At 42.0% G+C, this 16219-nt stretch overlaps 1 protein-coding gene across 4 annotated transcripts in view; it reads left to right on the forward strand.

Annotated features, from left to right (window-relative positions):
- The window catches only part of MFAP3L (microfibril associated protein 3 like), a 68691-nt gene that overhangs the window by 16810 nt on the left and 35662 nt on the right, over positions 1-16219 (forward strand). For all 4 annotated transcript variants that reach the window (XM_030312757.1, XM_030312756.1, XM_030312759.1 and 1 more), the window contains exon 2: positions 5985-6404. In XM_030312757.1, the coding sequence (XP_030168617.1) occupies positions 6116-6404 (289 nt within the window). In that variant the 5' untranslated portion in view covers positions 5985-6115. The remainder of the gene's footprint in view (positions 1-5984; positions 6405-16219) is intronic.

Raw genomic sequence — 16219 nt, forward strand, 5'->3', positions numbered from 1 at the left:
AGCAAACACATGAAGCTTAACAATTTGTCCATTGTAGCTTTTGTTAAACCCTGGTTTTGGACTCTGTGGCCTTTGTTCTTGTATTTTGAAGGACTGACTGCATTTTAAGCTGCTGGATTATAGTACTCGTGGTTTATTCTTTGGTGGCTAAAATGTCTTTCACAATGTTATAGTGTTATTAACTGAACTTTTCGCCATGCTGTCTGTAAAATCCAACAAGCTACACAGAGTACATTTGTAGAATATTTCTCCAGTGCCCAAAGTGACATGATGTCTTTATGTTCTTCTGGTAACACATTGTGAGTTTACTCTGAAACAGTTGCCATTGAATTTCAAGAAAGTGTGGCTTCATGCAGCACGTGTGTGCACATTACTGTGGGTGCCCAGTATTAAGGATACTTTACAGAGCTATATGCCAGAGTTTCTGCCATGAAAGAGCTCTCCTTGCAATTGAAAAGAAGTTTCCTCAACACAGAACTAAAAAATGCAAGATCATATGCCAAGGAGGAGTGTTAAAAGTTTGGTACAAACTGCAGGTGCAGTGGAAGATTAGAACTGGGAAGGCTGTGAGAGCCATGGAGGCTTGTAGGAAGGGGGAAGGTGGGATTGGAATGCATGCTGGGCAGGCTATCAACAAACATCTCCTCCAAGCCTCCTCACCCAGATCAGCCTTCTACCTCCTCTGCCTCCCCACCCCTAAACTCACTGCACCTGGAGAACATACTGAAATCAGCTGGATCTCTCTCCCTCGTAGATTATAAGTGGACATGGCCTATGGTTTATTGAGCTTTGTAGCACTCTCACACCCTACCCCCTGTCCCAGACCCCTAGCAGTGTGCCCTGCTATAAATACTCAAGTAAATACCTAAAAAATACTTAAAAAAAAAATGACCTGAAAGGGCATGGTATGAGATCTGGTGAATTCCTACTAAAACCTTTTAAATCATTAAGGTTGATGAGTTAAACACTCTGTTTTCAAAAATAAATGTTCACAGAGAGTTTTAGAGCAAAAATGCACTGACACAAACAACCTACAAATTACACATTGTACTTTCTGTGCCTTGGTAACTTTTCAAAGTGGGAAAGGATGGGAGTGAGATGGGGGAGGGAGGAATGAGTTTAACTGAAATCCCTGCAATAAAGGCAAGACCTCTGCCCCCCACCCCTACCCCCACTCCATGCCTGCCAGGGTCTCTGAGGGAACTAGTTAAGCTCTGGAACAGTTACTGTGTTTCTAGCCCAAAGTGCCCACAGACATTATTAAAATATAGAAGAGGAGACTGTTCCATCCTGTTCATTCTTGCTGGCACAATGTGTGTGAAAGTAGAAAACCACAGCAGCCAGCCTTTGTTTGAAAACAGTTCTCAAGTTCTGTATTTAAATTTTTTTTTATCTTTTTTTTTTTTTTTTTTTTGAGAGAGAGAGAGAGAGCAAGTGGGAGAGGGAGACACAGAACCCAAAGCAGGCTCCAGGCTCTGAGCTGTCAGCACAAGGCCTGACATGGGGCTCGAACTCACAAACTGTGAGATCATGACCCCAGTTGAAGTCGGAGGAGGCTTAACCCACTGAGCCACCCAGGCACCCCTCGGGTTCTGCATTTTAAACCTTAGTGTGATCCTCCACTTGTTGCCTTCCTCCTATTTGTGGGGGGGAAAAAATGTTACAGTATATTTACTACACACACTTATTAGAAGCTACTTCATACTTTGTCTTGTCTCTCATTCTCCCCTAAGCTATTTAATCAGGCATTTGCTCTGGCGTAGACATCAGGGGGTCAGAGAGGAGTGACTCCAGACACTGTCCTCAAGATGCTCAGTGCAGTGTCTGCCCAGAGGGACAGCTCATGTATTTTCAGACTCAAGTCCCTGCCAAAGGACCCATTGCTAAAAATCATTTGTAATTGCTTCTGGTGGTGGGAGGGCACCCGATAATATATTAAACAAATCCAAGAACAAGGTATGCCCTTTAAATGCTATAACAAAAGTCAACTTGAGAAGCACAATTTCAGCAAAGGATGCTATTATATACAGTATCCTAATAATTATTGTTTATCAAGCTGAACATTAGGTTAAGTGCTTTATGTGCATTTGATCATGAATCTTTATAATTGTCCTGTACTTGGTGAGGTCTTGGCCAGAAACACGTAGCCAGTTAGAGTGTTTAGATCCCAGATCTTGAGCCAGTCTACCTACAACCTGAGGCCATGCTCTTAACAACCATTCTGTACTGAACAGATCAGCTTTACAACTTCCCTGTTAAAAGGAAACCACAAGTTTAGCCAAGAAAACATTTACAAAGTCATAACAGGGTATGTGTCATGCTGGTGCAACCCATGCTATCTCCCTTAGACCACAATTCTTGCTGGTGGAAAAATGTGTTGGCCTTCCTGGGGCAGGAAGGCACTCAAGTCCACAGGGGAGTATGGAAGTCTCCAGCACTAAGAAAACTCTTTTGTCTTTCCCACTGAAGAAATATATGGCCTGAAGCTGATTTATCACCCCTAATTTATTTACCTCTTCAGTTTTATTGTCTACAGAATTAGAATAATTATTTCTGCCTTTAGAGAGAGATTCATGTATTCAGTAACTTATTGTCAGGGATAACTTCAGGCAGTGCAGATGTAAAGATAAATGAGGCAGACAGAAAGTTTAGTATGGTATTGGCACAAGGGTAGACATAAACAGTGGAACAGAATAAAGAGTTTACAAGTAGATTCACTGATTTTGACAAGAAGGCAAGGTAATCCACTGAAGACATGATAGTCTTTTTTAGAAAAAGAGCTGAAACAACTGGATGTCCATACGGGGAAAAAATGAACCTCGGTCCTTACCTCATGCCATACATATACACTCAAAAAAAAAAAAAAAAAATACTGGAATGGATCCGTGTAAAAACTACCATTGGGAAAGGGCACAAGGGAACTTTTGGTGATGATGGAAACATTCTATATTTTGTTTATTGTGGGAGTCACCTGGGTGTACAAATTTGTCAATACTCACTAAAATGTATACTAAAATAGGCGCATTTTATTGTTTGTAAACTATACCACAATAAAGCTGATTTTTTTTTTTTTTTTTTTTTGAGAGAGAGAGAGGGCGAGCAGGGGAGGGGCAGAGAGACAGGGAGACACGGAATCCGAAGCAGGCTCCAGACTCTGAGCTAGCTGTCAGCACAGAGCCCAATGCAGGGTTCAAACTCATGAACCATGAGATCACGACCTGAACGAAGTTGGACGCTTAACCATCTGAGCAACCCAGGTACCCCAAAGCTGATTTTTAAAAATAATATCCTGTCACTCCTTTGACAGTGAATGTTAGGTAAAATCTAAATTCCTTACTCGGTCCTACAAAGTGCTAGGTGATCTGGACCTGTCTACTCCTCTGACCCATCTTATAGTGTTCCATTTGCTTTTGTTGTTCTTTCTGTAATGTTCTTCTCTCAGATCTAGGTGCAGCTGATTCCTAAAGAGGCTCCAGCTCTGGGGCCATCGCCTTGGTGAAGTTCCTACCTCCTCAGTGAAGTTCTCCTTGGTTGCCTAACTCAGCACTTGACTACATCATAGTGTGTTTTCCAAAGCATGCATCATTAGCTGAAATTCTTACTTACATGGTATTTATTTATTGTCTGCTTCTCCCCACGAGAATCTAATATCCGCATCACAGGAAAGATCTGTCTTGTGTACTCTTCTATCTCTAGGACCTAAATAATGTCTGCCTAATAGTTGGTGTTCAGTAATTATTAATAATATAATAAGGTAATAAAAAGAGTGAGGATTCTATCATGGAGACAGGACAGAAACACAGAATGTTGCTAAGTAAAGTAACGGCACCATAGATTTTGTGTTGCAAAATGGTTATAGGATTGGATTGCGAACTGGGGAAGACTGAAGGCAGGCAGATTATATAGAAGACTACCACAACCATTTCTGTTAAGGAGAAGATAGGGAGGCTGAACTGAGGCTCACTCAGAGGAGACAAGGGATGGAACAATAAGAGCAAAGTTAAGAGGTGGAATCAGCAACCTGTATTTATGTTCTGAGGGAAGGAGGGCAGTAGTCAAATTGAAGATTATATCCATGCACATCTGAGTTAATGGTGGTGTCCTGAACTGAAACAAGGGATGTGGGAGATGTAGCATAGTTAGCAGATGAGTTTGGTTTGGGAATGTTAGCTTTGAGCTACCTGCAAAACATCCTGGTAATGCTGGTCAGTGGACAGTTGGTAATACCAGTCAGAAATTCGGGAAGGAGTCAGAACTGAGGGCATGGATTTGAGAGTTATTAGGTTGTAGGTGGTAATAAAGGCATGGGAATGGAACTTTAGCAAGAGCTGAGGGTAAAAAGAAAGGAGGGCCAATGATGAAATTCTAGGGGTTGACTAACTTTTGAGGACTAGGAAGAAGAAAAATCAGTAAAAAATAATGAGAGCAGTTGGGAGGAGCAGAATGTGGAACCCATGAGAAAGAACAATTAATAGTGGCAACTGCCACAGAGATCTGGCAAGAGAAAGACTGAAAACTTGGCAACTAGGAGTGACTGGTGACTTGAGCAAGAGCTGTTTGTTTCAGGCAAAATACAGAATGTAGTCATTTGAGGAGTAAATGGCGGGCATGGGGAAGGGACTTAGGATAGGATGCCGAGGATTCTTTCCAAAAGGTGGGAAAGTAGGAATTCCTGGCTGCACACCCTAGTAGGAGAAAGCTGTCTTTTAAGAATACAGCTGGACTAAAGCATTTGATTCAAAAGCTGAAAGTGTCTGTAGGCATTGTGTGCAAAGGATACTGAACTACCTGAGCACTGATACACAGATTGCCAAATGTCACCAAGGGCCTGGCTGGGGTTGGAGATGGTTCCTTTAGTTTGGCAATAATGGCATGGTTGTATGATTCTCTCCAGTGGTCTCCAGCCTCCTGGGTGTAGGAGCCAGGATGCCAAGTGACTGGCTTGATCACAGTTGTATCCTGGCAGGGTAGTTGTGGCAGAAGGACAAGAGGTGAGGATATTGGGGATTGTGGTCTACAGGATTGGATCTAGACTGAGACAAAGTAGAGCAGGCAGGTCGAGTGGGGAGGGGGTGGAGATAGAGACAGAGGGAAAATAGAAGGGCTAGAAAGTCCAGTGAGATCTGAAGAATGGTAGGGTGCAGTTAGAGATGGTTGTGTAGAACTTCAGAATTACTTGGAATTTCAGAATTTAGAATTTGGAGAGATGAAAGATCCAGGGTGTGCTTATGTGATTAGTGGATGAAATGGAGGATAGAGACATAGGTGAAGGTTAGATCTTTGAACTTAAGAAGTGTAGCCACCATAATGTCACCCCATTCATACTGATGTTCCCCTACCTCTGGGAGACAGATGAAGATTGAAACCAGGGAATCCAGTGAGTAATCAGGAATTGGTAGATAACAGTTACGTGGAGCAGAGAGAGCTGGATGTATGAAGCTCAAAGGAGCATGGGCATTGCATGAAAGGGGGAAGGCATATCCTGAAGGCCATAATGGTGAGTTAGGAGAATGCCAGACTGATTCTGGTGGAGCCCTTCCAAATCCTGGCAGCATCCAAGCTGTGACCACTGGAATAAACTGGAAGTCATGTGCACTGGAAGAGAAGAAGTTAAGAAAGGCCCCAGGGGAACAGTCGGGTCATCTGCAATAGCGATAGGTGATGGGGTGGAAAGAGACCTCATAATGCCTAATGAAAGAAGCCTGAATTGGTTTTGGAACTCTCGGAAGTAATGCAATATAAATTTAACATACAAAGTGTATATTTGTTCCCACTAAGAGCTATACATTTCAGTAGCAAAAATAACAAAATTATATTGTTATGATTTCTGTGAAAAATGTAATTTAATATTTGGAACAGCTTCTGAATCTGTGTTTAAAAATTAGGTTTGTATTTTAGTTGGGTTTCTAGCATTTTATAAATAATATTTTTAAAGTATTAATGCTAATATTTATGTGTGTGGGTTTGTTTTCTTTTTTAAACAGGTTCTTAATCAAGAACCAACTCTATGGATCCAGGACAGGTTTATCCCATGGCCTGCTCTGAACAGCGTGTTGTCCAATAGAAGATTCCATTGGCAAACCGTCTCTGTTGCCTTATAGAGCAAGCAAAGAAGATGGATCGACTGAAGAACCATCTGCCTGTGTGCTTTCTACCTACTGTGCCCTTTTTAATCCTAGTATCCACTCTAGCGGCTGCTAAGAGTGTGACTAATAGCACTTTAAATGGCACTGACATTGTCTTGGGCTCTGTGCCTGTAATCATTGCCAGAACTGACCATATCATAGTCAAGGAAGGGAACAGTGCCTTGATTAATTGTAGTGTTTATGGTATCCCTGAGCCACAATTCAAGTGGTATAATTCCATTGGCAAGCTGCTGACAGAAGACGAGGAGAAAGGAGGAGGTAGGCTTTCAAGTTGTATCAAATATCATAAGATATAAACATGGACTTTGGAACCCGCACTCTGAATGTTAGTTGTTCCCATTCAAGTGATTTAAGGATCTCATTTTGTCTTCTTTCTCTAAGGCAAGAGGGAGAAATATATATTCTTAAGGATTCGAATCGCTAATTACTTCATAGTTTGCACTTTTTGACTTGGAAGACAGGGCAAACATAAGTCTTAAAACGCCTCTTGGAATTTTGTAACATAGTGCATACAAAATGTTATAGGGACGAATGTAAAATGGATTTTCCATAAGTATACGTTCCATTTATAAGGGAGTTTTATTTTGTGTCATGGAGCTGGGTCCAGTAAACAGTATAGCAGGTGTTTATGGTTAAATGTCAGTTTAATTCATTGACTGTGGATTTAAAGACCACACTTCTTAAAACACGTCTCTGTGCAAGGTTCTCAGCCACGACTTGAGATCATTCTGTGCTTCTGAAGACCTGGCTGAAGTTTCTAGATTGTTGCAGCTGAGGCCAAGACGGAAGATTCAGTAGCAAGAAATAACATGTGGCAATAGGGGAATGCTTAGTTTTTAATGAGTGCGTTTCTGGCCAAAAAATGTGAATCACCTACATAAGCACTGAGCCTGCTTCAGGAAAGACTTCGGCCAGAGAGAGGATTGACTGGGTCATTGTGAATAACTACACTTCTTGTTTTAGGTGCGAGAAGTACTTGTCTGAAAACCCAAGCCTGAGCTAATTGACCTGAAGGAGTTAATGTACTTTCTAAAGCATTTACTGTGTGAAGTAGGGGTGGGGGAGTAAAAAGATCATTGTTCTGAAGTAGCAGCTTACTAGTTTCTGTCACCTTTCATTCATGTTGTACTTCCCATCCACAGCCCTTTAAGCAATGAATAATCCACAGAGAGTTTCTGCTCCAAGAAAACCTACGTTTTTAATCTCTTTCCTTCATTTTATCTCACTCTGGAAAAGAATGGAAGCTAATACCTTATGTCTCCTTAGGAGCTGAGCAAATGGAGTTTTCTTGCCATTACATACTTGTGGCTCACTGCTGTGTCCCTCATGGTTAAGGCCACTAGCAGTCCAACTACCTGGGATCTGGGGTTTCATTGTTGCACTCTCACATTGCTTTGAATTAACCATTCAGGGATGTACAACATGACAAAGCTTCCTCCCTCCAGTGAAAATACCATATGTTACATGTATGTCTGTCTGTTTAATTTGGTAGAGTGGACCTCTATCCCCACCGAGTAAAATTTTGAGGCCATAGAATTTTTAAATTGGAAGGGACTTAGAGACAGTGTAATCCAAATCTCTTCTTCCACCCACGTTTTCCCGAAGTCCCACTATTAATGGCTGTGACTAGAACCTTCACTAGTGACAGTGAGAAGAAGAGACACCACCACCCCAAGCCCACAGTTGGTTTCCATCCCTACCATTCCTTCCTCACAGACTCCAAGTCAAAAGCAAGTGATCCCACACTTGTGAAGGGGGCAGTAACCATGGTAACATAAACACACTCAAGTCTCCGTACTCCATCAGATCCTTCTGCGAGCTGGGCCGCCGCGGGGAATAACAAGGGAACTGAATTGAGGGGAACAAGGACTCCAGACCTGAATCTACCTTTCACATGGACACTGAAGCACGGGTCATCACTGGTACCAAGGAGCTAGGGCACTAAACCCCTGAGTCCTAGAGAGGGAGACACTGTGGGAACCACAGTGCTGGGGCCTGAATTTCAGTTACCACATTTTGATTGCAGTCCTAAAGTAGGGCCTTTCTGCTTCAGAGAGATCACATGTTGCCTCAGTTGAAAAGGTCGTTCTAACTATTAACGTGGGCTTGGCAAGCACACTCTGTACCTGCCTTCTCGATCTGTGTCTTAGGAGGCTGGACTAGATGGAAGCCACATGGCTCGATTTCCTTTTGTTCTGTGGCACTCAGGTGGTCCATAGTAGCAGGCTGCAGAAGCCCAGAACCCCAGAACCAGGGGAAGCCAGCAAAAGCCTTTGTGGCACAGAGAACTGCTCCATCAGAACCCAGCATTTGTATTGTGTTTGCAGCCAGCAGTCTTGCTGATAAATCAGTTAGCCGTTTTCAAATCTCATAAGGAAGATGCACTGCAGATTTTTAAAAAGAACTCATATGATACTAGTACTTGATGTTCCAGCTCAGCCTTTGTACTGCAGTGCATAATAATAGTGATTCCAGAATGTCAGGAACACAGGGCAATACACAAAACACTGTACCTCACAACCAAGCAAGACATAAGAAATAGCAGAAATGACACTCCTCGTCATGAAATATCAGAACTTCAGTGTTCAAATGGCCTATCAGAGGACGCATAATTCTTTAACTCTTTCTTTCTGATGGGGAAAATGCCCATATTATAACCATGGACAAAAATTTCAGTTGTCAGGCTAATAGTCTAGAAGTTTAAATGGAGCAGTGTTTCATTATAACTCAACAAAGAGGTGATTGAATGAATATAGTATGAAAAATGATGCTAATATCCCAGAACATTACCTAGATACAATAGACTACTGTTAAAACCAAACTAAAAAAAACTAATGTAATTTTCATTAACAATCCCAACCATTGATTAAGCCCTCGTATACCAAGTTACAGATACCATTTCTGATCCTTACAGTAAGCATGACGGGTAGATATTATTAATCCTCATGTATACAGATGAGGGACCAAGTGAACAGAGAGGATACTACACGGCCAGAGTGTGGACAAGCTAGTATTTATTCTCCCTCTGTGTCCAACCAGCATCTGCTCACTCTTTGGGTCTTGCTAGGTGAAAAATGTTGAAGAGCATCCAACCCAGACTGAGCGAATGAGAGAAGCCTTCCTGGATGGAAAATGCATGGTAATCACCCACATCAGTTTCAGTGTCAGGATATGTGCTGTCACGTGTATATGTGACACACACACACAAAGCATCAAAATCACCTGGTGACTCGATCTAGGAGCACATCACCATTCATTGTGTGATTAGGAAGGACCAACTTCATTTCTCGTTTATGCTGACAAAGTGAGAGAGCTATTATTCATGCCAGCCCTGCCGGTCCTGGAAAGAGTGGGGCTACTGCCCGTCACTGGTGGGAGCGTCAACTGCTTCACTGCCCTTCCCTGCTGCTCATTCCTTCAAGTCCAGAGGATCGAGACAGGCTAATGTGTAATCTGTCTCTGGAGGAGGACTTTTCTTTTTCTGGCCATTCACCAAAGGACATGTTTTGGGGGTAGTCCACCACCCATATTACAGAAGTAGCTCAGAATTCCAATAACATGCATAACCACAAATGACCACAAAGTCCTTTTGCTTGAGGTGAGTAGAAATAAACAGTTGTCAGAAAGTATTATGAAAAAAGTGCCAGTTATTTCAGGTACTAATTAGCCAGCGTATTTTTGCCATGGCTTCGTACTCTGACTTTAAGCCATTTAAATGCACATTAGCACCTTTGATGATAAATAATGAGCATTTCAGGAAAGTCAGCCAGCAGAGGCCTTGCCAAACACCCTCTGCCTTGTTAGCGATTAAGTTTGAAATTCTTCTTCCAACTTAGGTTTGAGACTTCCGTGGATTGGTTCTCCACACCCTTACAGCATTCTTCCACCAAAAATAACTAAAGACTGTCTTTTAAAGTAAAACATGCACAGAGTAAATGGAGCCAAAGTGCACAAAGTTCCCAATTGTCACCTCTGCTACTTTAGCGTTGTGGAATTCATTATTACAGGTTTTGGTTTGTTTGTTTTCGTTTTTAAGAGAAAGAGCACTCACCTGTGCACACCAGTAGTGGAGGGGCAGAGAGAGAGGGAGAGAGAATCTCAAGCAGGCTCCACGCTCAGCTCGAAGCTCCATGGTTGGTGGGGCGGGGGGAGGGGAGGCACGATCTCATGACAGTGAGATCATGAACTGAGCTGAAATCAAGAGTTGGTCACTCATCCCCCTGAGCCACCCAGGAGCCCCATAAGTTTTGCCTTTATTTATTTATTTGCATTCATCTCCACTTTTCAAATTTTTGGAATAGACTATAAAATGCCTGTTCACTACTTCTGCAAGGGACAACAGCCTGTGCCAGCCCTGTTTTCAGACTAGTTAGTATATGACCTCCTTACTTAATGCACGTCTAAGAAGGGTCAGTTCCCATGGTAAATATAAATCATCCTTTACCTCTGAGATCAGCGTGAAGTAGTGCATTAACTACCGAAAATATGCTGAATTCTTCTTTTAGTAGATTAAATATCTGAGATGAAAAATCAACTTACCAAAGGCATGAAATAAAATTAGTGTAATTAGGAATACATTACTGGAAATCCCACAATAGCCTTTCCTTGAGTAAGTGCCTTAACTCCTCTGAGCCGCAGTTTTTGTAAGATAGAGAAAATCCTTTTTTACTAGCAGGTGGGGCTGAGCGTCTTGAATAAACTATTGTGTATTAAACATTTTGCACAGTGACCTGGAACATGTCCAGCCGTCAGTAAATGGCAACTGCTGCTATTGTTATTGGTAATATCGCCCTATATTTTGGCAGCCATAGATTCCAAGTGCCTAAATCTCTATTTCATAATCTAGTGTGTTTTGAAAAGACAGGAAATAATTTCCTGGGTAACTTCTTATTCTCTATCTCAATCTCTCAACCTTAAAAACATTGAATTAATATAAAAAAATTTATAGCCCTTCAAAGTTATTTGAAATTTCAGGCTGCCTGGGCAGCTCGGTCATCTGACTGTTGATTTCGGTCAGGTCATGATCTCACGGTTTTCAGGTTTGAGCCCCGTGTCAGCACAGAGCCTGCTTGGGATTTTTTTCTCTCCCTCTCTGTGTGCCCTTCCCCTACTTGTGCTCATTCACTCGCTCTCAAAATAAATAAATAAACTTAAAAAAAAAAGTTATTTGAAATTTCAAAACAATGTTGAGACTGCCTTGGCAGCAAGTTTGGAATCCTTTCCTTCATCAGAGGCTTCCCCTTGCCCCACCATCACTCTTGAGTACACAGGACCTGTTGATATCCAACATGCTTCTATCTCTGAATAAGCAGTGAGCGTATGTGGACATTACTAAATGTGTTATACACAAGATGAACTTTACATCTGCCTAACTCAGTGGTTCTTGGCGGGAGCCTGTGTTCCACCCAGAGGACATTTGGCAAAGTCTGGAGATATATTTTGGTTGTCATAACCTGGCGGAGGAGGGAAAGGAAGTGGGGGAAATTATGCTACTGGCATCTACTAGGTAAAAGGAAGGAATGCTGCGACACATCCTTCAATGCACAAGATAAACCCCTACAAAGAATTACTCGGCACAAAATGTCAATGGTGTCAAAGCTCAGGGACCCTGATCTAACCCAAAGAAGCACTCCTCTGCTAACTAAAGAATCATTCCAAAGTAGATCTTGAGGTCAGTTGTTTGAACCCATTATGTATTCTTTCATAAAAGTAGTTTAAGTTATTATGGCTCATTTTCCAAATTGATCCATGTCAAGGGCCAACCTGATAACTAACCACCATTTATAGTTTTTCTTGGATGAGTTATGCTCCATTTGGGATATGAACTCAGAGTGCTATAGTCTTAGCTGTGAAAAGACCCTTCTGGATCCACCTCAGATAAGGATGACAGCTGAAATTCCCAAAATGGAAGTCATTTATATGAACCCAGCGTAGGGTGCCCTTGTCTTGGAAAACCACCTGTAGCTGTTCTCAGAAAAGACTTGCTAGCCTGCTTGGAATAACTTGGCACTAAAAATTAAGATCACCAGATCCAGTTAGCTGGAGGGTCATATGTTTCCTTTGCCAGGAAGTGAAAAGACAGTAGGTAATCTTTTCAGATATTATTTATACTTTTAAGCATAGCGTAACTCCAGGCTGTGAACAGCATAGCCTTCCACCCCCACCTTCCTGAGCTGAAAGCTGAACTAAGCCTGTATTATCCCAGGCCACCTTTACTCCACATGATGTGTAGGAACTAGCTTGTTAGAGCTGGCCTGGTAGCCTCTGAAGAGGTCTCTTGGGAGGATTGGGGGAGTGGTGCATAAGAGCCCTTACGGCTTGCAGTGTTTATAACCAGAGTCTGCAGTGGCTTCACGGAGCCGTCATCTACTGCAGAAGCCTGTAACAGGTGCAGCCATGCAGTGCTAAATTTGTTTTCAATTATGTTTTGTAAAAAGGCATGGATCCTTTCTCTTCAGTGGTCTGTTTTTCACATATTGGAGGATAAGTACCACATTTATAGACACCTACACACACATGCATCTAGTTCTTATTTGAAGACTCGATTCAATGCGATATTCAGGTGAATCTTGTACTTCATTTATGTTTACCTAAACATTTATTGGAACTCTTACCACATGAATTTTTTTAATTTATTTTAACTTTTTAAAATGTTTATTTTTGAGAGAGAGAGAGCAGGGTAGGGGCAGAAAGAGAGGGAGACACAGAATCTGAAGCCTCCAGGCTCCAGGCTCTGAGCTGTCAGCACAGAAGTCGAACGCTTAACCGACATGAAAATTTTTAAAGTTGGCTTCAAGAAAATAATGTATTGGGGCACCTGGGTGGCTCAGTCTGTTAAGCGTTGACTCTTGATTTCAGCTCAGGTCATGATCTCGCGGTTTGTGGGTTCAAGTCCCATATTGGACCCTGCACTGAGCCTGCTTGGGATTCTCTCTCTCTCTGCCCCTCCCTCACTTACTCTCTCTCTCAAAAGAAATAAATAAACTTAAAAAAAAAAAAAGAAAAGAACCTACTTGTTTTGGCCAGTTGAAATCTCCTCCTTAAAAACCATAGGTATGTAAAGCTCAAGAGTCTAAGTACCTCACTGGGATTTTGAACAGAGTTTTAATCTTTTCATGCCACTCACTGGGGACATAGACAAACCATACATCACCTTATTTACACATTCACAGAAAGGTATCTCCAAAGAAAAAAGAAATCCTTATCTTTGAATAAGTAATTTGGGGGAAATTCTAAGAGCTTAGTATTTGGGCATAATTTTAATTTCTAATGCTCCATGATCCTCAGGAAAAGCTGGAGAAATTTAGGATTGTAGTAGACATGGTGTTTGAAGGAAGCTGTAATTATAGTATCTTTGTAGGTTGTGTTCTCACTTTCCTTATGATTCTTTAGTTCCAGAATGTATCAATGCTGTTCATTTCTATACAGCAGTAATGTGGTCAGAAGTCGTTTGCATGAGCCATAGTTCTGATCTAGTGCCATACACTGGCTACACACTGAGCCACAGTGACTCCCATCATATGACTGTAGCCATATGAGGCTGCTGATCTGCTTCTCTCATTACTGGACAGGGTCTACCTGACCCTGACACTGTCCTATTGACATGACATTGTAGTGTCTGGAGCAACTTCCTCTTCCATGTGTGTGTGCCCCACAGTGAGCACGGTGGTACCAGGTCAGCCACCTTCCTGGCTTGGGACCAAGGTTATGGCTTCTCCCAGAGAATGTTGGCAGGAGGGGAAAGTTCTGGAACCATGTCCCTGTAGAAAAACTATCCTGAAAAGGAGATTTTTCTCATTACCTTGATTTTCTTATATTCGTTAATATTTTTTCAGTCAATTTAGGCTTGTCTGATTTGAGAAATTTCAAGAAGTCTACAAGTAGGTCATAGACTACATTCATTTTGAATTTTGACAGATGCCTCCATATCAACCTTCCAAAGGTTTTACCAACCTCCCCACTGCCACGTGTGTAAGCATCCCTTACCCTGTTCTCTCAGCAACATAATATATAATCAGTGTCTTCCCTCTTTTTCTGGCACTCTGAAAGGTTGCAAGTTATGTTTTGGGGGGTGCCTGAGCAGCTCAGTCAGATAAGCATCTGACTTTGGCTCAGGTCATGATCTCATGGTTCGTGAGTTCAAGCCCTGAGTCAGGCTCTATGCTGACAACACAGAGCCTGCTTGGGATTCTCTGTCTCCCTCCCTCTACTCCTCCCCTGCTCACACTGTCTCTCTCTCTCTCAAAAATAAACTCTTAAAAAAGTTATGCTTTTTATAGTTAGACACTATTCATATTTCTTTTTTTCTATGATTTATCCATTCGTATCCTTTCCCCATTTTTTCTTTTGAGTTATTTGTCTTGATTTATAGGAGTTTTTTTTTTTTATGTTTTATACCTAGTAAGCATTTGTCTGTCAAATATTCATAATTTTCTCCCACTCTGTCATTTGCTTTTACTTTTACTTAGTATGACATATTTTATAGTGTAAAAATTTTAATTGTGGAGAAATCTAATCTATTATTGTTTTCCTTTATAGTTTCTGGGATTCTTGAAATGCCTAAAAAGACTTCTTATCCCTAGTTTGTAAAAATGTTTTTATATCCTCTATTAACTTTATGCTTTTTAAAAATATTTTTTAATGTTTATTTATTTTGAGAGAGAGAGCATGTAAGCAGGGGAGGGGCAGAGAGAGAGAATCCCAAGCAGGAACTGTGAGATCATGACCTGAGCCAATATCAAGAGTCTGACACTTAACCAAGTGAGCCATCCAGGCACCCTAATTTTATACTTTTAATTTACATTTAGATCTTCAGAATACTTGGAATTTATTTTTATGTATCACATCAAATAGGAACATAACTTCATTTTCATTTTTCTTTTAAATGAATGGTCAGTTATCCCAGTATTCTTTCCCTGCTGATTTAAAATATCTTCCTTATTTTTAAAATTCCCATGCTTACCGGCATCTGCTTCTGGACTTTCTGATTTTCTTCACTGGTTTAGTCAGGGGTCAGAGAAGGTTTCTCAGGTAGCGAGGTGACAGCGAGGTGGTGTCTGAACTGGGCTAAGAAGGGGTGAGGCAAGGCTTGGAGGTGGGAGGGAGGAGAGCTTTCCAGGCAGAGAGGAAACCTGTGGGAAGGTCCTATGGCAGCTGTAAGAAATGAAATAAGGCCTGTTTGTCAGGGGGAAGTCCTGTAGGGTGAGGGGTTCCTGTTCTCCCACAGGATAAATACAAAGCTCTTGAACATTCTGGCCCTGCATTCCTCTCCGGCCCTGTCCCCACCCTAGCCCTTCTTGGTTTTGGACATAGTTTGTCAGCTGCAGCAGCACAGCCTGGGTTCCCTCTATTGCTCCTATGCCACCTGCACCACCCAGCCCGCCCTCATCCTGGCCCGGTTCCCCAAGCCTCTCCAAGAAGCTGGTGCTCCCACCCCACTGCCCTGGGCCGGCACTTTGCCAAGTGAGCCACGGTCCTTTGTTGCCGTCTGCGTCCCTCCTTGGGCCGGATGGTTTTCTCAGTCGGGGATCCTGTCTAACTCATCTTTGTATTCGTACAGTCGAGCGTGGAACCTGCTGCAAACGCAATTTACTCAATAATGTTTGTTGACTAAACACTTGAACAAGATTAAAAAAAGATCACTGCCCTTCTAAAAATGTCAGCTTTTGTGTGTGTGTGTGTATGTGTGTGTGTGTGTGCGCAGCATAAAATACACACTGCAGTACAGCTAAGAAATAACATCTGTTAGCTTTTCTCTTTGCAAAGGAGAGACTGTCACCACACTACTTCTCCCACGTGGGAGGTTTTCATGTGCGATTCTTGTGCCTGGAGTTTCTCGGGGAGACTGTGACAGATTCCTGGGCAAACTCTAGCAGCCCTTCTCCTACTGCATGTGTCAGTATTTTAGGGTGAAGCCTTCAGGTGAGGGTCACCTTACAGGACCAGAGTGGATGACGGGAGGTGGAGGAAGGGCTTTCGAAGGGTTACAATCTGAGCAAGGCACAGGGCATGTATTAGTGAATAACTGTCAAGGGCATTAGGGAAATGTTTTACACGTAATCTTTGGTAATATA

The sequence above is a fragment of the Lynx canadensis genome, chromosome B1, assembly GCF_007474595.2.
Source record: "Lynx canadensis isolate LIC74 chromosome B1, mLynCan4.pri.v2, whole genome shotgun sequence".
Taxonomy (NCBI): Eukaryota; Metazoa; Chordata; class Mammalia; order Carnivora; family Felidae; genus Lynx; species Lynx canadensis.